The following is a 22432-nucleotide window of genomic DNA, read 5'->3' as shown; positions in this document are numbered from 1 at the left end:
AACATATTGTGGTAGCAAGTTAAGCAATGCACTAGGTAAAAAAAAAACACTTTCTTCTGGCTGCCCTGAATTTTCCAACACATATAGCTTCATTGGATGGCCCTGATATCTAGTATTGCTATACAATTTATTTATGAATAGCAAAATTATGAATTAATGTCATGAAATGAGCAGTGGGAGACATTTCTCGCCTTATCTCAGAACACTCAACTCAGGAAGGGGGAACAGGACAGCCAGAAGGGGAACTATGTACTTCTTCACACGTGTGATTGGCTCAAGGTATTATTTCACACAGGATATGGTAATGGAGAAAAAGGATTTGAATCAGTGGTTCTGATTTTCTCTTGAAAATTATGGAGGGTCTTGATGGACCACATCATGATTTTTTCTGCCTGTGGCTTTTCTTGCATTTTTAAAGGGATGCCACAAACCACCTGAATGAAGCTCATGGACCACAGGAGGTCACAGTTTGGGCACTGCTGGACTAAGTCATGAAACAAGCATATAATATTGACAACAATTAGGTTTAAGTTTACAGTACTAAATTCATACGTTGCTTGCCACTAGTTACAATTTCAAAATTTATATCAGGAATAAGAAAGAGAATAATAAATATATACAAGCATGTAAAAAGTATGGTGTGACAGGATTTGAAATTAGCAGGGCGCCAGCGTATTTTGCCCCTAAAGATTCTCCATTTGCAAGCACCTCAAAAAATCTAGGTGCCATTTTTTGCACCTGGCTGACATTCCAGGGTTGCTGAAATGTATGTGCTTTGAAGCCTTGAAGTATACGTTAAGGATAGGCAATATGTTGAGGAGTTTAACAATAAAGAGTAGAGTTTTTTGAAAACTGAACTATGGTACCAATATTTTTATGGTAAACACCAAATTAAACATGCATTAACAATTTCTGCTAAAAATCTGATATTAACAATGTCACTTATGTGAATTGCATATTAGATTATGTTTATCAAAGTAATAAATAAAAGTGCTGCCAATCCACCCCCCAGTGGTGACTAGACATTCTGTTTTGGCACCCACAATCCAGTTCCCAGAAGCCATTTGGCTCTTAGCTTTTCTATCCCAGTTTCTAACACTGTGGTGTGAATGTGGTTTGTGATACCACTTCTAACAGTCATGGCTTCCCTCAAAGAATTCTAGGAGCTCTGGCTTGTTAAGGGCGCTGAGAGTTGTTAGGAGACCCCTATTTCCCTCACAGAGTTACAATTCCCAGGGAACTCTGTGGGAAATGGGGGTCTCCTAACAACTCTCAGCACCCTTAACAAGCCAAAGCTCCCAGGATTCTTTGGGGGAAGCCATGACTGGCATCATAGTGCTTAAAATGTATGGTGTGAATGGGGCCACAGGATAGATAAGGATTGTGCCTTATGGTATGCACACACAACTTCGAATATCCAACAGTGGGAGCACACTAGATGCAAAGCAAATGGTAATGTGTACATAGCCACAGACCAAAAAACAACAACACCAAACCCCTCTTCAAAACGCTTCAACATCTGCAGTTTACTTTTCAACCAGGTTTTGAAGTTAGCATGCAGGAACCCTAACCCATGTCCTTTCAAGAATTTCTGTAAAGGCCAACAGCTGGACTGGCGGGAGGTGTGCCGAGCAAACGTTCTGTTTTGTTTTAAAAGATCATCACTGAATGATATTTTTCTTCTTCTGAAGAAAGCATCAGCCCTTACAAAGTTTCAATACTCTAGTGGCTTCTTCTAACTCCCCCCTCTGTTGCGAAGCCAGTTCAAAGAGAACCATAAAAAGTCATCCTAACATATTCTGGAATGGACAGAGCAAGGCTATAAAAATACCACTTATTTTGACCCTCCTGGGTCTTATTACAGAATCGCACAAAAGCTTATAAAGAAAACCTTCCTTTAATGAACTCTTGGTGCAAAGGACATTTCCATATGTCCGCAAGAGCATGCAACACATTTTTTCTCATCCTCAGCATTTATTTCCTGGCGAGGCAAGGTTTCTGGGTGAGGTTTTAAGCCATTTGAGGAAATGAAGGCATTTATTGCTACCTTTCATCTTAATTAGGGTGGCCACTTATGCATCATCCAGAAAATAAAAATAATGACACAGATTTGCATATGCTTATTTATATGTACAAATGCAGATGCAAATTCAGAAATACTTTATTGAAACATATATAAAATGGGGAAGACTGCAACCAGGTGGCCTGCAAGTCTGCTCTGTCTGCATCCAGGTGCTAACTGCTGATGGACAACGTTGAGCCCTAACCTCTCCTTTTTACGATTAGTTACCGGTACCTTTAAAATCAGACTTGGACCAGACAGCCCTTCAAATACAGAACTTCATGGAAGAGAGAGTACTGTTCTCTAGAGTAGGACAGATGGCTACCCTAATGAAAACCAATGCAACGTGTTTTTTTTCCTCCTCCAATGTGGGTCTTGGTGGACCACTTAATGATTTGTAGCAACTTTAATTTTCAATTGTCTTTTTAATGCTTCCTTCATTTCTTATACATTGCATTTTATTGTATTGCAATTTGAAATTCCATATAATTTTTTTTAACTGAATTTATCTACTGCCCTATCAGATCCTGAAGTTGAGGCTCCAGTACTTTGGCCACCTCATGAGAAGAGACGACTCCCTGGAAAAGACCCTGATGTTGGAAAAGATGGAGGGCACAAGGAGAAGGGGACGACAGAGGATGAGATGGTTGGACAGTGTTCTCGAAGCGACTAGCATGAGTTTGGCCAAACTGCGGGAGGCAGTGGAGGATAGGGGTGCCTGGCGTGCTTTGGTCCATGGGGTCATGAAGAGTCGGACACGACTGAACGACTGCACCACCACAACAAGTGCCCTATACCCAGGGTGGTTCACAGAATAAAATCAGAACATAAAACCACAAAATACATAATCAAAATTAAACACCAACAAGCCAATACCCCCCCAAAAAAACACATTTTAAAAGGGCATAGGATGTCAGTCAAATTAAAACTGTAATGCAACTACATACAATGTAAGAAGTAAAACTAGCAATAAAAATACTATTAAAAAATCAGTATGTAACGTGAAGGATGTGCCATCTCCTATCTTCAACCACAAATCCAAAGGCACACTGAATGAAGCCTGCGGACTATTGGTGGCCCTTGGACCATAGCTTGGAAAGCCCTGACCTAGATTATCTTGTTCCGGTTGCACGGTTTTACTTGCTTTTATAATTGCAACTATTTAACTTGTTTTTGCAACTATATGAGTCTATTACTGCAAACCGCTTTCGGACCTTACAGGGAATGGCAGGCAGGAAATCTTATAAACAAACAAACAATTGCATATGGCCTCCTCTGCACTATAAATTAGTAACAATCCACTTTCAGTAATTATGGCTCCCCACCCCAAAAAAATATTATGGGAACTTATGGGTTTGTTAAGCATCATTAGGAGACCCCTACTCCCCTCACAGAGCTATGTTTCTCAGAGTGGTTAAATGTTCAACCCCTCTGGGAGACCCTACCCTGCTAGAACTTCAACCTGTAGCATTTGGGTCTCTGTGGTGATGCTCCTTGTGGTGAGCTACCTGAAATCATATTGGGGAGAACCCGTTGTTCCTGAATCCTCCTCTGGTTTGGCTGTAACTCCTGGTCACACCCGGAACTTTTCTGAATTTTCAAAAGAAATCTGGCCTTGCTTATAATATTCTCTAGTCTTGCTCCAGGCAACTCTACCAAGAATCATAGAATTGTGGGGTTGGAAGAGGCTCCAGGGGTCATCTAGTCCAACCTCCTGCAATGGAGGGACATCCCCTTCCTTCCTACCTGTTTTCAGACCTATGGTATTACCTGACCTGGAAGCATTAATGCACAGGCAAGGTTTGGAGGAGGAAACCATAAGTAACCCTCTAGAGATCTACTCCAGTGCTTCCACCAACTCTGCTTCCAATCCTGCTAGAACTCTCATATCAGTTCCCAACATACTTGGCTGCCCACAGCCCAGAAACAGAATTGCCAAATACCTTAGCTCTTAACACCACAGTATTATTACTGTTGTTCACATCTTGTTTACAACATGTCCTTACAAGCGCTCTCTCTCCTGCTCTCGCTTGCTCTCTAACCCTCAAGGAAGTTCAAGCATCATTTTGGCTTCTTTGCCAACATCCAAATTAGCCATGTGCCATGTCAAGTCTGAACTATCTGGAAAATGCACACAGATAAACACAGATCATCTCATCTCAACCCAACCAGCCTTGCCAGATGGCTCCCCGAACTCAACTTTAGTAAATTTTGCAACACAAAAGCATCTGAATTTATGCTTCCCCTCATATGTCAATTTAACCTCCAGCACAAAGCTTTTGAAATAGTGCAAGGATGCCTAACGTTTTCCATATGGCAATGGCACAGTGGCTTTTAATTGTACCAAATGGTATCACTCTAGGATAATTACCTTGGAATCAAGCTTTCTGCTAGATTATTGGCCAATTCACTAATCTCATCACCGTGGCACTCCTAATACTTTCGGAGACTCTTTGATGGTGAGCATCCACACGGCATCCTTCCCAAACCAGAGATATCAACATAGCCTGTGTGCTTTCTCTAATTAAATTATCTCTTTACGGCAGCCAAATTTCATTAGGCTGTTAGTCTCCCCGTCCTTTGATCATGCAAAAGTTTGGGGAAATTTGCAACCACACTTGGGTGTATATGCAACAAGGAGACATGATTCACTCTGTATAAATAGCAAAGAAAAACCTGACACATTGGCCTGTTCCACCGGTATTTCTCCATGTCTACTTTATTTTATTTAGAACATACAGACTAGAGCGGAGCCAAAGTTCTCTAGACAGTTTTTTACTTTGAAAAAAAGACGGGGTTGTTTTCCACCCTGGGTGGGATTACCATGTTGAGCAATGGCAGCAGCTTTGCTGTGTTCTTTCTTTAACTAATTGCTCCACCATGTTGTTGCAAAATGCATAGTTTGCACAGGGCGAGGAGGGGAGAGAGAAGGCAGCCCCTACTGAACAGGGTTGCAAAACTTACCCAACAATCCTTCTAGGATTATCCTGACATTGCATCTTTCAAACAGAGGCCCTGCAGATGGGTATCATGAGGCTGCCAATTGCAGCTACATCACCACTTGAAAGATGGCACCCCAAAAAAGAAGCACTGCTGCTGCAACCAACAATTATTACAGTTAAGCACTCTCACCCCATGCTTTTATTTAAAGGATCTCTCCCATCCTGCCCCCTGAAAGCCAAAAATACTGTCCCAATTTGGTGGCTTGTGGGGAGAGGGGAGCATAAAAGAGGGACAGCATTTTTGGCTCAGTGCTAAATACAGATACAGGACTGTGCAGTGCATTATTTTAAGTGCACAACACTTGCAGCAAGCAGAAATGTGCCTCACTCCACTGTGAAATACACCAAGGTTCTTTTATTTACTGAGGAGCGTCTACCTTGCTTTATCCCAGTGGTTTTCAAAGTTTCTGACTTCAGGGACTCCTTTCCACATTAACTAAACAGCCAAGATAACCACGGGCATTCACCACTAAACGACTGCATGTTGCAAAGGATTCCGGAGACATATCCTAGAGCACACACTCTGCTCTCCTAGGTCTATAGGACCTCACTGCTAGTTAGTTTTATTACTTGTGTTCCACTTTGCTATTAAAATAATACACATACATTAAACACAAAAACAAAAAGTCAGGGTGTGGTAAGCTTCCATTAAAAAGCCAAGTTAAAACTAGCTTTGAGTTTTAAAAAAACAAAACAAAAAAGTGCCAACAGTCAAAACAGAAAGACAGGTAATGAGGTGGAACTCCACTGGAAAGGAGTCCCACATTTGCAGCCCCACCAATGAAAACATTCTTCACCTTGCTTGCCGGGTCTCAATGTCTGGACAGAACAGAGAGCACTGGCCTCCAAGGATGACCTCAGACAGGAACTTATGGGAGCAGCAGTTTCTGAGAAGACCTGGATCCTAAACCAAATAGGTCAGGAGTCAGGGACCTCTGGCCCACAGGTCAAACGAAGTTCTCTCCCCAGAGTCCCCTGGGAAGGAGGAGTGATGGTTAAAGCACTTGATGAGAATTATAGCTCTGTGTGTGGAATAGGAGTCTCCTGGCAACTCTCAACTCCCTTAAGTAACTACAGTACCCAGGATTCTTTTAGGGAAGCAACGCCTGTTCAAAGTGGCATGATACTGCTTTAAATGTACAGAGTGAAGTTGGGCCAGCAGCAATGTGCTTTGCTAAAGAGCATTGCCTACGGTTTTATAAAGGATGCATGCTGATGAACTGTTGTCCTTTGGACACATTAGCTGGCGTTCCTATCTTTTGCTTGTTGCGGGGTGGGGTATCCCATTCACATGTACAAAATGTAAGAGTAGAGCAAGTGCTTAGAGAGAAACTTGGCCAATTGGGAAAAATGACTCAGTCATGTCTCTTGGTGTGTGGGGATCCCTGTCACAAGAGGCATATCTTGTATCAGATGAAGCGTTAGGTGATGCTGGTAACCCAGAATGGCCCACTTGCAGCAGATAACCTTGCAGGATGCTCAGGGCTTGTCAAATATTTGGGGGGTGGAGGGGCATGCTGCTATTATTAAATAACTGGAAGCCAAATGTTTTTTTGCCAATCTCCTGCAAATGACCCCAGATATACCAGTAGATCCTGGTCTACCTTCTGCCTCTTTGATAGAAAACAAATGAGAAACAGTGGACCACTGATTTCTCTTGGATCACTTAGTATTCACTAGTGGATACGATTCTTACCTAAAATATGCTGATCTAGGTGGGCCTTGGTCTGATCCATCAAGGCATCCCTTAACTTCAGCAAGAATATATCTATAGGATCAGTTAATTACAAAGCAACCATTTGTTATTTGCAAAGCAAATATACATATTCAGCATCTCTTAACATTTAAAGGCATCTGTGCACAGCAGCTTTCTATGCTGATCTCTTTAGCAGTTTGACTACTGGGTCCACCTCCTCCAGCACCTTCCCACTGACCAGCAGAGGCTCAATTTCTCCAGGGTTTCAGCCCCATCTGGAGATGCCAGGGATTGAACCTGGACTCTGTATTGGAAACATCAGAGCTATAACCCATAACCCTTCCCCATATTGAGGCCAGGGTGTTTTCCTATGATATGCTTGGCAAACTGAAAAAGGACATCAGTGCACAGGAGCATAGGAAGCTGCCTGAGATCAAGTCAGTCCATTGGTCTATCTACGGTCTACACTAATCAGCAGCAGTCCTTCAGGGTTACCTGCCTTATCTGGAGATGCTGGGGACCAAACCTGAGGCTTTCTGCATGCAAAGCAGATTGCTCTAGTACTGAGCTACGGCCCTTCCCTTGGAACCACCTGGAGAATATGCCGTGCAAGTCTCCCAATAGCCCAGCATGAACAAGGGTAACTACTGTGGTGCCTTCCTGATGCTTTGGGACCACAAGTCCAATTAACCCTCTCCAACCTGGCCAATGGTTTTCCAACGGCCAAAATGTCTATCAGAGTTGCAGGCAGAGGTATTTCATATGAACTTCTATCTAAACTGTTTTTCAAAAAAACTCGAGATGCCAGGGATTGGATTGCCTGCCAAGCCATCTGCTTTGGTGCTGTGCTACAGTTTCTTCCTGGGGAATCTAGGTGGAAAGGCTTCCCTGAAACCACTCCTAAATAGGAAGCATTTCCAACTTTGCTCTGCTTGGACCTGTTCCCCAAATGTGGCAGTGCAAATTGGGGTGGAAAGTTAAGGGAAAGCAGTGTTGCAAAAGCCATGGAACTGTTCCAGCAAAACTGTGCAATTCCTACAGGAAGTTTCTGCAGCATTAGAGGAACTGAGAAACATACTATTCCACTCCCCCCCCCCATACCCCACTTCCCAATACAGCATCTGCCACAAGATACATGCCTACGGTGGAAAGGTAGAGGAAATGTTTGCAATCTGCTCTTGGCTTCCACAATGGCCTAGGCCATGTGTAATGCTAAGCCATGGTTAATACAAACATAGGCTTATAAAACCAACAATAAACCATGGTTTACAAGTGTGGCTTGTTCACAGTTCATAAACTTTGACTAAAATACTGAGCCAGGTCCAGAAAATCAAATTAAACAAATGATTTAGGTTACGCTTGAACCTGGCCTATATGTGCATGAGGACTTAAGTATATATGGCAGAGGATTGCAAAAGCCACCCAAAGACATCCACAGACACACACCATTTTCCTTTTTTTTTTTTTTATAAGATTTTATTATTTTCCAATAAAACACCAAAAAACAAATTTAAACAACAACACAAGGCATAAAAACAACAATAAAAACAATAACAATAACAATACCAATAAACATAAAAAGAAAAAAGAACATATACTACCTTAACCATTACCTATCTTTATACTTTCCTTGTTACTAACTTCTTAATTGGGGACTTCCCCCATTCCCTCCACTGTCTTCAGAGTCAAAAACATCTTAAAGGTAGCTTTATATCTTGTTCATTTAACAATTGCTCGAATTTTTGATATGCTTAACTTTACACAATCATGATCTTAATCAACTATAAATCTTATCTTAATGTCAAACTTAACTCCTATTTAACAAATAAATCATTCATTCAAAAATTTTCTTTTGCCAGTTTATCAAATTTAACCCTACTAAAGCCTCTAATTTATCTCTGCTCAAATATTCAATTTTACTAATTTAACTAAATAGTCTTTAAATTTTTTCCACTCTCGTGACACCGTCTCCTCCCTCTGGTCCCGGATTCTGCCGGTCAGTTCTGCGAGTTTCCATGTATTCCATCATCTTCATCTGCCATTCTTCCACCGTTGGTATCTCTTCCCCTTTCCATGTTCTTGCCAATAATATTCTAGCTGCTGTTGTGGCATACATAAAAAACACTCTGTCCTGACTGGGTATCTCTTCGTTGGTCATGCTCAGAAGAAATGCCTCTGGTTTCTTACAAAGGTAACTTTCATTACCTTCTTCAACTCATTGTAAATCTTATCCCAGAAAGCATTTACCGCTGGGCACAGCCACCACATATGATAAAGGTACCTTTCGCATGTTTACATTTCCAACATACATCTGACATTTTGGTATTCATCTTAGCTATCTTAACTGGTGTCAAGTACCATCTATAAACCATTTTCATTATGTTTCTCTTAAACTATGACAAGCAGTAAATTTGATACCTTTTTTGCCACAATCTCTCCCAGTCATCCATCATGATATTATGTCCTATATCTTTCGCCCAATCTATCATTGATGATTTAACCAGTTCATCTTTCGTATGCCACTCTAGCAAAAGATTGTACATTTTGGAAAGGTTCTTAAAGTTCGATTCTAACAGTTCTGTTTCCAGTTTTGATTTTTTCTACTTGAAAACCAACTTTTTTGTCCATCTTAAATGTTTCAAATACCTGATGATAGTGCAGCCAGTCGGGGACCTGGCTTTTCACCTGATCATAGCTTTTTAGCTTAAAAGAGTCCCCTTCCTGCTGCCAATATGTCCATATATCTTAACCAGTTTGCAGACATGTTCGGTCTTTATAGGCCTTGGCCTCCACTGGAGAGATCCATCTAGGGGTCTTTCTCTCTAACAAGTCTTTATACTAGTCCAAACTGATACAAGGATTTTCTAACTATATGAGTCTTAAAAGTTCTGTGGATCTTAACCTTGTCGTACCAAGGTATGCGTGCCACCCAAACCTATTATCATGACCTTCCAAGTCCACACATCGACGTTCTCTAACTTAAACCAATCTTTTAGCCAGCAAAAGGCCGCTGCTTCAAAGTAAAGTCTTAAGTCCGGTCAGGGCAAAGCCTCCTCTGTCTTTTAGAATCTGTTAAAATCTTAAATTTTATTCTTGGCTTTTTGCCCTGCCATATAAATTTCGATAGGTCCTTTTGCCATTCTTAAACAGTCTAGTTTATCCAAATTGGTATGGCTTGGAATAAAAACAGCATCCTTGGTAGGACATTCATTTTAACACTGCTATTCTTCCCATAACGATAGTTTAAGTCTTGTCCAGATCTCCATGTCTTTTTTATCTCCGTCCACAATTTTTCATAGTTATCCTTATACAGGTTCAAGTTCTTATTTGTGAGATTGATCCCTAGATATTTTACAGATTTGACAATAATTGAGGCCTGTGGCTTCTTGAATTCTTTGAATCTGTTCTGCACTCATATTTTTACCTAAAACTTTGGTTTTCTGCTTATTTAATTTGAAGCCAGCTACAAGTCCAAATTGTTCAATAATTCCAAAGCTCTGGGGACACTGCTTTCTGGTTCTTGCAGGGGATAGCATCAAATCGTCCGCGAAGGCGCGTAATTGTATTCCTTCTCTCCCACTTTAATTCCTTTTGTCTGTTTATCTTTCCGAATCATATTAGAAGGACTTCCAGGACGTAATGAAAAGTAAAGGGGAAATAGGGCACCCTTGTCTTGTCCTTTCTCTACTTCAATCTCCTCCGATATCACACTGTTCACAATGACTTTTGCTCTTTGTTCTGTATAAATGGCCTTAATGCATTAAGAATTTTTCTCCAACTCCCATTTTTTCCCAATTCTTTTCATAAATAGCCAAGATACTTTATCAAAGCTTTCTCTGCATCAACAAACAATAGTGCTGCATCTGTATTTATGTCTCTCTCCAGTTTTTCTAAAATGTCCACAATAATTCTCGTATATTACTTATTTGTCTTCCTGGTAAGAAACCTGATTGGTCTCTATGAATATGATCTTTCAGCACTCTTTTCACCTTGTAGCCAAACATTTGCAAAATTTTATAATCCACATTCAAAAGGGATATGGACGATAATTTTTCATTAGCGTCTTATCAGTATCTGGTTTTAAAATCAGTGTGATAAAGGCTTCTTTCCACGTTTCTGGTGCCCTATTTCCTTCTAGTATTCCATTGCAAATTTCTCTTAACGGCTGTGATAGCCAGTCTTTCAATGTCTTATAATATTTTGCTGTTAATCCATCCGGTCCTGGAGCCTTCCCCAATTGCATGTTGTTTATTGCATCTTCTATTTCTTGTGTCGTTATTGGGTGGTTGAGAGTTATTAATTTTTCCTCTGGGACCTTTTGCAATCCATTCTTTTCCAGAAATCGGTCTATCTCTGCTTCATCTATCTTCTCCTCCTTGTACAGTTGCTTATAAAATCTCTGAAAACACCATCTGATTTCCTCCGGTTTCTCTACATTTTTCCATTTACTACCAATTTACTGATGACATTTGCCTTTTGTCTTTTCTTAATTGCCAAGTAGTAGTTTCCACATTTATTTGCAGATTCAAATGTTCTTTGTTTCATCATTTTCACTTTCCATTCGATATCTGATTCATAATATTCGCATATTGAGATTGCAAGTATTAATTTCTTTTTGGATTTTGACACATCTGGGATGTCCTCTTAATTCTTTTCCTTTCCTTTGATTAATTTCAACAATCTCTCCATTTCTGCATTTTGTTGTTTCTTCTTTTTTGCCTTTTCACTAATGAGGAATCCTCTCATTACTGCTTTACTTGCATCCCAAAGCAATCCTTTTCTCCACTTCTGAGTTCCAATTAATTTGAAAATATCTTTCATCTTTTTCGCCGCTCTTTCTACTAGCTTGGTATCTCTCATCAATGCATCATCCATTCTCCACCTGAAAGAATCCTGGAAATCATTTTTAGGTTTACCTGCACCGGATTATGGTCTGAAAGCGTTTTGGGACCGATTTCTGCTTTTTGTAGTTTTGGAGCCAATCATTCGAGATCCATATATCTGGATCTCGACACACACCGACTTCCGGTTAGGTGCCGAGTCAATGGCGGACGGGAGTCCGACGGCTCCGTCCTCCGTTAGGCGATAGGGATCTCCGTGCCTGCGCCACGGGTCCCCTTAAAGCCACGGGAAGAGCGTTCCCGTGGACCGACGGCTTCGTGGGTCCCAGACGTGCTGTCTCCGCTCCTGATTTACCCTCATAAGGGGGAGAATCGGGTGAGCGGAGCCCCAGCACGGGACTGAAGAAGCGACTGCCTGCGGAGGATCAAAGCAGCGACCCCGCCAGACTTGAGCACCCGGCACTTCCTACACAGAATCTTCCAAAGAAACTCTGTAAGTTAAAATATTGGACTATTCTACAAGTTTAAAGAGCACTGCTTGCAGAGGAAACTTTAAAAGGAAGCCTGTTCCCTTTGAACTGTTGCGCGAGCTTGGTAGCGCTAAAGATCAAAGCCGCGGCTAACGGGAAAGTTTTGCGACCTCTGCCAAACTTTTTAAAGTGATTTTAAAAGTTGTTTAAAGTTTGTTTAAAGATCCAAAACAGTGATATGGCAAAGAAGAAGCCCCTCACCCTCTGGATTAGGATTCCGGGTCAGTAGCGGGCTGGGATATATTGTTGCCATTTTTTCTTTGTTGGTGTTCCAGTGTTACAGTGACTGTTTACCAGTGGAGATACTTTGACTCTTTTGCAGCCAGATACAAGCTATTTTATAGACTTGGTGGTTACATTGCAAGTGAGAAACAGATACTGACTTGGGCTATTTAAATAGACTCTTCTTGGCTTTAAGGAACTTATAACTTTTGAAAATCTGAACTCTTGCCTAAAAGTTGGATTACTGGACTGTTGTGGATTCCTGGCTCAGCAGCCTCTTTGTTCTCAGAAGCTAGCTGCAGGCACCTGGTGTTACTTTTGGGACTGTTGGTTCTTCTGCTGTGAATGTCTGAGATTGTCACTACAGCAACTGGAGTGACCTTGAGATTACAGTTACAGAGCCCACAGGGAATGGAACTTAGATCTAAAGGAACTGGCTCTGAAAAAAGGAAAGGCTCTGTTTCCTTAACCCTGCAGGAACAAATGGAAAAAATGGTTGCAAGTGTTGCAGAAATTGCAGCAGGTTTGAAAAGTGTCACCGATGGGTTGAAGCAAACACAAGAATCGGTGAACACTATTGGTGCATCAGTGAATACCACAGTCAACTCTGCAATTGAAAAACTCCAAGTGGATATTAAGGCTGATATTAAACCTCTACCCAGATTTTAGAAAATCAATTGGTCAAATTGAGGAAAATGTAAAAAGAACAGAGAAGAAATTAATAAAATTGGGCAGGAGGTGACTACGTTAAAAAAGGACTCTGAGGAAATCAAAGTGGTCAGAGAAGAAAAATAAAAAGGTGGAGGAAAAAACTGGACAATTTAGATTTGGAGCAGCTAGAAAATATGGAACACGGCAGAGAACTGTGGAAGAGTCTCTCGCTTTTCTGCAACTACATCAGAGGGAAGGAAACATAAGAATAAGGGGTCTTCCAGAATTGGAGGGGGAAGACCTAAAAGCCTATATTGTGGAACTATTTTCAACTTTTTGGGAGTTAGAAGAGGTGAATGTCTCAGCACGCATAGTGAAGGCCTTCAGATTTGGACCAAGAGCTCCAGAGGAAAGAAAAGCACTAAAACAGTCAGCGACTGTTTGATTGTGCTGCATGATAGACACGACAGAGATTATTTTCTGATTTACACTATAGAAACAACCTGGTGGTACAGCAGAACAAAGTAATTTTTTATAAGGATATCCCCAGATTTTTTTTTGGAAAAAAGAGCTCCTTATAACGACCTGGTGACGGAGCTAAGAAGAAGAAAAATCTCCTTCAGTGGGAATTTCCAGAAGGCCTGGCATTTACGTTTGAAGGGAAAAAGATAAAATAAGGTCCCTGGCGGGAAAAGCAAAAGTTCTTGGACAAGCATCTGGAATTCTTTAAAGGAACCCCATTAGACCCAGCACAGCTCTACAAGTTTCCAGAGGTATTCCCAACCACCGTCGGGATCACCAGGACCAAGCCAAGATCCAGAACAAGAAAAGAAAGGAGAGGCAACTGGAGGAGAGGAATAAACAAAGAAATGGCGCTCAAGTTAATGACTTGGAATGTTCGGGGATTGAACCAGAGACCAAAGAGACGCAGAGTATTTTACAGCATAGAAAAGAAGAATGTGGACATAATATGTTTACAGGAAACCCACATAGTCCGGCGTCATAGAAGACTACTACAGAATAAAAAATTAGGCCAAGAGTTCATATCATCGGACAAGGTCAAGAAGAGAGGAGTAGTGATTTATGCAAAGGAGAAATATAGCCCAAGACAGCTATTTAAAGATGAAGAAGGGAGATACATTGCAATTGAAATTAACGTACAAGGCGAAAAAATTTTGATTCTGGGACTTTACGCACCAATGATGGAAAGTCGATTTTTTACAAAAAATACATGATTTGCTGCTGGATTATTTGGACTATAAGGTAGTTTGCCTCGGAGATTTTAATGGGGCAGTTTCCACATTAATGGATAGATCTCAGAGAACAAAACTAACAAATGATGGGAAACTCCCAAAGACTTTTTTTGGAAATGGTGGACAATTTGAATTGGTGGACTCTTGGAGATTAAAAAACCCCACAGAAACAGAGGCAACGTACTTCAGTGAATCGCAGCAGTCATGGTCGAGGATAGATTATATCTGGATCTCGACACACACCATTTTCCATACAGCAGTCAAATTAAAATAGGGGAGAGGGAACACACTTCCCCAAAATACACCAATAGGACAGCAACACACAAGAAAGAAACCTCGGAACATTTGTTATGGCTTTGAAGAAAAAGAAAATTGAATTAAGCAAATGTATTATTTAAAGTTCTCCCTGGCACTGAGCCCAACACTCAGGGTATGGGGAAGAAAGCATTTACAAATAATGTAGCTTTGCAAAAGAAGAAGAGTAGCAGAAGAAGTAAAAATAAACAGCTGAATAAAGAACGATAATCCATGCACAATGACAGGAACTTCTCAGTTTGCTTTAGATGCAGACTCGTTTGTAAAAATAGCAGACAAATATTGTTCTAAAGTCTATGTGAACTTCAGCCCTAGAAAATGTTTACCACATAGGAACCAGAAGGGGGGTGGGGAATAATTGACACACACAAAGGGTCATGGGTACCACATATATAGTACCAAAACATACGCTCTCCAGCTTACTAAAAAATTTTTACCAAACACAGCAAATACACTCCTCACACACAAAAGAGGTTATCAGGATGTTGTGTTCCAGAGCCAAAGATTTGCTACAATCAAGTTTGTCTAATAACCTTCTTAGAACATAATTTGTTAATAACCTTCTTAGAACCTTTCTAAGAACATGGTGTTCAGAGCAAGGTGTTCAGAATTGGACGCCGTACTCCAGGTGTTAAGGACATCAAGCATAGGGGCAGGTGTGACATCAATGTTAGTGGAGTACATTAGAAGAGCACCAGCTTTGCATGCAGAATGTCCCAAGTTTAATCCCTGGCATCTCCAGGTAGAGCTGAGTGTGTCCCATCTGAAACCCTGGAGAGCTGCTTGCCACTCAATGAAGACAATACTGAGCTAGATACACTGGCACCATGATTCAGTATAAGGCAGCATCCTGTGTTCTGCAGGTATGCGGAAGCAATGACATTTTTTCCGTCAAGGGTGACACTCCTTTAGGGCTGATCTGTTGGGAGTCATGTGCCAGTGCTAGGTAGATTTGGAGTCAAAAGTGGTTAGGGCCTAATCCAACAGCAGTGGAGTACCTACTTCTCCCTCTTTCCCCTTAGGGTCACAGGTTGCCCACACCTGGTGTAGAAGATCCCTAGCTCAACCCTTGCATCTCCAGTCAAAGATAACTCAGGTGGTAAGGAGCAGGGGGAGACTGGCTGTGGTCATGGGTAGCCATATCTAAACACAATAATGTGGTCCCTCTGTATCATTTATTATTTTTAGCCAATTATAAGTGGGGGGGGGGAGGATCAAAACTTATTCCAACCAGGAAATATTTGAACCTCCATACCAACATAAGAAATTACAATGTTGTCATGAGAAGAACAGCCCTTCAAAAGAATGTAAGAGGAGCCTGCTGGATCAGGCCAATGGACTGCCTAGTTCAGCTTCCTGTTCCCAGAGTGACCAACCAGATGCTCCAATGGGAAGCCTACAAGCTGGATGTGAGCACAACAGCACTTCCCTCCTGCTGCTTCCAGCAAGGATTGTTCAGAGGCACAATGCCTTTGACAGTGGAGGTGGAACACAGCCAGCATGGCTAGTAGCCATTGATAGCCTTGCCCTCCATGAATTTGTCTAATGCTCTTTTGAAGCCATCCAAGCATCACTTTTTGAGGAGAGCATTGACAGGCTGGAACGTGTATAGAGGAGGGAGACCAAGAAGATCAAGGGTTTGGAAGCCAAGCTGTATGGTGAATGGTTGAAGGAATTCGATATGTATAGCCTGGTAATATGATAAATAAATATGACTGCGGGGATCTTTGCTAGGCCACCTACACACGGAATTCCAGTTGCCGGGGATCTGCGGCCAGCACCTCACACGCGTTTCCGCACGGGCGCCGGCCAAGCCTGCGAACAGAGCGGCCGATAATTCCGGAGCATAAACTCGCACCGTGCCGCTGTCCGCCAGGCTAAATCTGAAGGTGCGTGAGTGGTTCGGATTGAAAATGCCTCGTGAAAGTATCTACAAACACTTGCGACCTCCTGAGTTACTCTAAAGTTACATACCCAAGCATAAAGGCTAAATAGACCCCCCAAAAGTTTAAATTAAAATGAAATAAAGACAGACAACGTTACTTCTTTGAATGGCTTTGGCTGACCCGCATAGGCTTTTACACTTCCTATACCTATCACTATTCTAAGCTTTTCCTAAGCTAACAGACCCTGCACCGCCAATCTTCCGCAATGCTAAGGCTAACTAAATCTGTACCGCCAATCTTCCGCGATCTAAGCCTATGCTAAAAACTAAAGCTATCTAAACCTTTACCGCCAAATCTTCCGCAAGCTAAGACCTAACTACCTCCTGCACGCGCTTCCAACCCATCCAACCCATCCAACCCGCTCCCCAAAAAACCCCCGCTAACAAAGCGACTGATAAATTCTGACTATCTACATTTCTGAACTATCTGCCCAAGACGGGGAGCCGCAGCTATTATGACAACCAAGTGCAACGTCATGATCGATATATTTACCAATAGGAACGCTGTTGCTGCCCCCAAAAAAGGCGGGAAGCAGAATAAAACGATCATTGACAAATTCAAACCTCTGGAACTACAATTTTAGGCGGAGGGATCTCAGTGGCAAGATGCCTACTGAGCCTTACTTTTGCTTTCGCTTTTGCATGAAAGAATACATAAGATAGTGCATAATTAACATTAACTTAAAACAAGTAATAGCGGGTTCAAAGGAACCCACGAAGTGTATTCCCACATATGACAGCCATCTTCAAACATTTAAAGGTCTGTCACATAGAGGACGCAGGCAAGCTTGTTTTCTATTATTCTAAGTGAGTGACCATCATTGCCTCCTTTGGGAGCGAGTTCTCTCATTTAACTATGTGCCAAACCTCCCTTCCCCAAACCAGGTGATGAAAGTACAATCCTTACTCCGTTTATGGAGTGCTTCCACATGAACTCAGCCTTATTCTTTGCATGCTGTTTAAAGCAAAGGACATTAAAATTACAACACAATGTGGTGTCTGTGCCTCTGGAGCCAAAGCTCTGCATAACTTTAACTGATGCCATTCTTGCTTTCTCTACTATTTAATAAATCATCCCTTTCTTCTAATCTGGAGCAAAACTGCATGCAGATGCTTTAGAATGTCACCAAAGAACCACCAAGCCTCTCAATTCCATCATTTACGTCAAATCTTCCACTCCAATAGAAGGTTATTCTTATGAAATTCCTGGGAAGCTAAGTGTCTAATTACTTAGACACCCATAAGCATTTCCCTCCCTTTAACACTTCCCTGTCCCTATTAAATAAAACTCAAGGGGATAATATTTCTCCAAAGGCAATATGTTTTTGGCATCTTTTTTCATTCCATCTGCTTGAACTATCTACAAAAAAGCAATGAACAAAGTTCCGTTGCCAGCAACTTTGAATGCAGACCAAAACCTACAACCAAGATCTTTGAGCCACTTTGGAACTTTAGTGCATACGGGAACTTGCTCAATTCAGCTGGAGCATTAGGAAGTAAACACAGATCTTAGTTACTTATTACAATTACTCAGTTAAATGAGTTGAATTAAGGCAGTGAATTATGAGGGCATGGACACTGGATTCCACATCCCACCACAGAAATGGCTGTTTGCACCTGGGATTTTCTGAAACTAAGCATGTGCTCCAACACAAATACATGCATGGACCCCAAGGGCATCAAAAGGAGAGTTTAGAAAATAATATCCCTTCCCATCTTATTTCATTAAACCACAAAATGGGTTGGATTCAGAACAAGAGCTGGTCTGGTGATTAACCCTACTCACACTTAGCTAGAGCATATTCCATTGCACTCAATGGGACTTCCTTCCAAGTTGAGATGAACAGTATTGCACTGGGAGTGGACTGTAGGCTGCAAAAGCTTTGGCCATAATAAAAATCTGCTAGCATTTAAAGTGCCACCCAACTCTTTGTTGCTTTGCAATAGAAGAACCCAACCCATACGCTTTGGAAGCGTAATAATAATAATAATAATAATTTTCCAACAATTTATTATTTGTACCCCGCCCATCTGGCTGGGTTTCCCCAGCCACTCTGGGCAGCTTCCAACAGATATTAGGATACATTAAAATGTCACAGATTAAAAACTTCCCTGAACAGGGCTGCCTTCAGATGTCTTCTGAATGTAAGGTAGTTGTTTATCTCTTTGACATGAGATGGGAGGGCGCTCCACAGGGCAGGCGCCACTACCGAGAAGGCCCTCTGCCTGGTTCCCTGTAGCTTTGCTTCTCGCAGTGAGGGAACCGCCAGAAGGCCCTCAACGCTGGATCTCAACGATGGGAGTGGAGACGCTCCTTCAGGTATACAGGACCGAGGCCCTTTAGGGCTTTAAAGGTCAGCACCAACACTTTGAATTGTGCTTGGAAACGTACTGAGAGCCAATGTAGATCTCTCAGGACCGGTGTTATATGGTCCCGGCGGCCACTCTCAGTCACTAGTCTAGCTGCCGTATTCTGGACTAATTGCAGTTTCCGGGTCACCTTCAAAGGTAGCCCCACGTAGAGCGCATTGCAGTAGTCTAAGCAGGAGATAACTAGAGCATGCACCACTCTGGTGAGACAGTCTGCAGGCAGGTAGGGTCTCAGCCTGTGTACCAGATGGAGCTGGTAGACAGCCGCCCTGGACACAGAATTAACCTCCGCCTCCATGAACAACTGTGAGTCCAAAATGACTCCCAGGCTGCACACCTGGTCCTTCAGGGGCACAGTTATCCCATTCAGGACCAGGGAGTCCCCCACACCCACCCACACCCTGTCCCCCCAAAACAGTACCGTACTTCTGTCTTGTCAGGATTCAACCTCAATCTGTTAGCCGCCATCCATCCTCCAACCACCTCCAGGCACTCACACAGGTCATTCACCGCCTTCACTGGTTCTGATTTGAAAGAGAGGTAGAGCTGGGTATCATCCGCATACTGATGAACACCCAGCCCAAACTCCCTGATGATCTCTCCCAGTGGCTTCATATAGATATTAAAAAGCATGGGGGAGAAGACGGAACCCTGAGACAGCACCCCACAAGTGAGAGCCCAGGGGTCTGAACACTCATCCCCCAACACCACTTTCTGAACACGGCCCTGGAGAAAGGAGCGGAACCACTGTATAACAGTGCCCCCAGCTCCTAGCCCCTCTAGACGGTCCAGAAGGATGTTATGATCAATGGTGTCAAAGGCCGCTGAGAGATCCAGCAGAACTAGGAAACAGCTGAGCACATTCATCTTGTGAGGTATCAAAAATGTATCGAGATCGGAAAGCACATTTGACTTTGAAATAAATATTTAAGTATTTCAAATTAACATCAGGATCCACATATGCCATTAGTCTATGGTTTTCCCTGGTGTTTAAAATACAACTGCTCTCCTACCAAGATACTTTGTATTTCCTTTCCATAAAGATGGTTAGTAGAGTATATTAATTACACATACCTGAATTATTGTATTTTTAATATTTTGTTGGAAGCCGCCCAGAGTAGCTGAGGAAACCCAGCCAGATGGGCGGGAAATAAAAAAAATAGTATGACTCAAGATAGCTAGAGGTAGGGGGAATACATGCATACAACCTAAAAATGAGTTATTTGGCTAAGAATCAGACTCCCATGCTGGCTCAATTTTAAGTGACGGCTTTCCAAAATATACAATGACTCCTAAAGCTATCAGAGCAGGAACTTCCAATATAGAGCAGTTTCCCCCACCTCCAATTTATGCGAGCAATAATACTCACGCATTACTAAAAGACTGGACAGCAACTTCCTTTCACCTAATAAGAGTCCTGATCAGGGGCTGCATATTTTGCTCAGAAGAAAGTAGCAAGTACTTTAAACTTGGTCACATACACTTTGAAAATAGCCTCTCACCAAGTTACCTATGGCGAGTAAACACTACCTCCAGATGACATGGCACATAAGGTTTGCAAAAGATGGCTCTTTTTAATGCCAGCCACAACTGATGAATACAGGTTCACTAAAATGTATGTGGACTAAAAACTTATCTGGACAAGGTGTTTACAAGGCTGCTTTCACAAATGGTGGTTTAATTAAACACTCATCCCACCCACCCCCACCACAAATTAACTTGCTTGCTTCAGCCAGAAACACAAGGTAAAATAATCTCCTCCAATCAGCAGGGTGCAAACAAAGTGCTATCTTTTCTAATGACTCAGCAGTGTGCAAATGCCAACAGCTCCAGAATGCAAACCAAACAAAGTATAAGGACAGACATTAAAGTGTAAGAAATAAATCACCATACAGTATAGATTGTCACTGAGTCATTATCTGTTCGGGACCAGGACAAATATCTGTTATTACCAAAGACTTTTTACAGTGTTGCCCAAATCATTCCAGCAATATAAAACAAACAAACAAACAAAACTCTTCTCTTGTTTTTGATTATCAGGGTACAATCTTGAGACAGAACTAAGTTTTGACACAATGGGGGGAAAGCACCATTAGATCTGGGAAGCTTCAATCCACAGGTTTACCTTAGAGACCAATAAAGACACAAACAAGCACACACACAACTTTCTGAGACCTTCCCTTGCTAACATTGAAAGGCTCTTCCCCAGGTCTGTTTTTAAAGAGAAGAAAAAGCAAAATCCAGATGTTCAGGAAAAGCTTTTTTAAATAACAAAACAAAAACTCTTAAAGTACATTTACAACCAGCAAGTACCAATCTGGCTGAGCAAAGAAGCAGGCTTACTTATGAGTAAGCCCAACTGCGTTCAATGGGGTTCATTCCCATTTAAGTGTGCAAAGGACTGAAATCTGAAGCAACACAATCCCCTCATATCTAAGAGCACTCACAAGGCAAAGCAGCGTGCAAAGCATATAAACAGCATTTTTTTTTAAAAAAAGGAAAAGATAGATTACAGATGTTTAAGCAACCAAAAGAACAAATTGGGACACTCAGCAAAGCCTTATGAGAAAGTATCCCATCCCGCTAAGAACTCTAGCGGGGTTGCGGGCACTTAAAAAGTTGGCTTTGGGAAGCAAAATTACAAAATGCCAGACAATAAATGAAGCCACCTCTCTGTTCCTAACTCTCTCACACACCAGGACTCTCCTCATCTGTTTTGGTTTCTGAGGACTTCTACAATGGACACTGGAGAGTGAGAGAGATTGTCCATCTGTCCATCCCATTCCTGAAGAGCCATGTTCTTTTCAACACAGAGAAGCAAGGCAGCCGCCTTTCCAGAGCCTGCTTCTGCCCTGCAAACTTGCAACTCCTTCAAAGGGTGGGCGCACCGAATCAACTCAGAAGGCGACTCCCAAAGGCGCAATAACTGAAAGGGGGGGCGCGGAGGGGGAAGATAAGTTTTCATCCCAAAGAGCTCCAACTCAAAGAGAGCCTAGTCTGGAAGAGGTTCAAACTAGTTTCTGCCTTGATGGTAAGGAGAGAGAGGCGGGAAGGCAAGCTGGGTGGAAGGAGGAATCGGGAACTCACCCTGGAACCAGACAGCCTGCAAAGAGCCCGGTGCTGGCAGCCTTGCTGAAGTCCTAGGCTGCTGCCTCCGCTGCTGCTTCCACTGCCAGAGTATTTCTGCTTCACCATCCAGTCCTCCAGCCCTTTCCGAGCCAGCGAGGCGTTCACAGCAAAACTATCACCTGGGGAAGGAAAAGGAAAGCCTCAAGTCAGGCACAGTCACCACCCTGGAAGGGACCCGTTCAAGCCCTCCATCACCACCCCACATGCTTCTTTTCTTGCCCCCAAACTACCTGCCCCAACCGCAACAAAACGAGAGAGAATGGTAAGGGGAAGAGGGAGCAAAAGACTCACGAGAACAGAACCATTCTTGAGAGTAGAGAACTTCGCTCAGCATCCACCCCAAAATCACCAAAGCACAAACTTTTTCTCCCTTTCCTTTTTTTTTTTTACAGGGGCAAAAAGTTGGGGGTGGGGTG

General features: G+C 42.2%; 1 protein-coding gene across 3 annotated transcripts in view; it reads right to left on the bottom strand.

Moving 5' to 3' along the window:
• NKD1 (NKD inhibitor of WNT signaling pathway 1) overlaps positions 1–22432 on the bottom strand; it is a 127912-nt gene that overhangs the window by 104670 nt on the left and 810 nt on the right. For 2 of the 3 annotated variants that reach the window (XM_033156768.1, XM_033156769.1), the window contains exon 3: positions 21975–22135. In XM_033156768.1, coding sequence (XP_033012659.1) covers positions 21975–22135 — 161 coding nt within the window. Of the gene's footprint in view, positions 1–21974; positions 22136–22432 lie in introns of those variants that run through there. The other variant, XM_033156770.1, reaches the window with a different exon arrangement.

The sequence above is a fragment of the Lacerta agilis genome, chromosome 8 (genome assembly GCF_009819535.1).
Source record: "Lacerta agilis isolate rLacAgi1 chromosome 8, rLacAgi1.pri, whole genome shotgun sequence".
NCBI classification, from domain to species: Eukaryota; Metazoa; Chordata; class Lepidosauria; order Squamata; family Lacertidae; genus Lacerta; species Lacerta agilis.
This window is presented reverse-complemented; position numbering and strand designations above follow the sequence as displayed.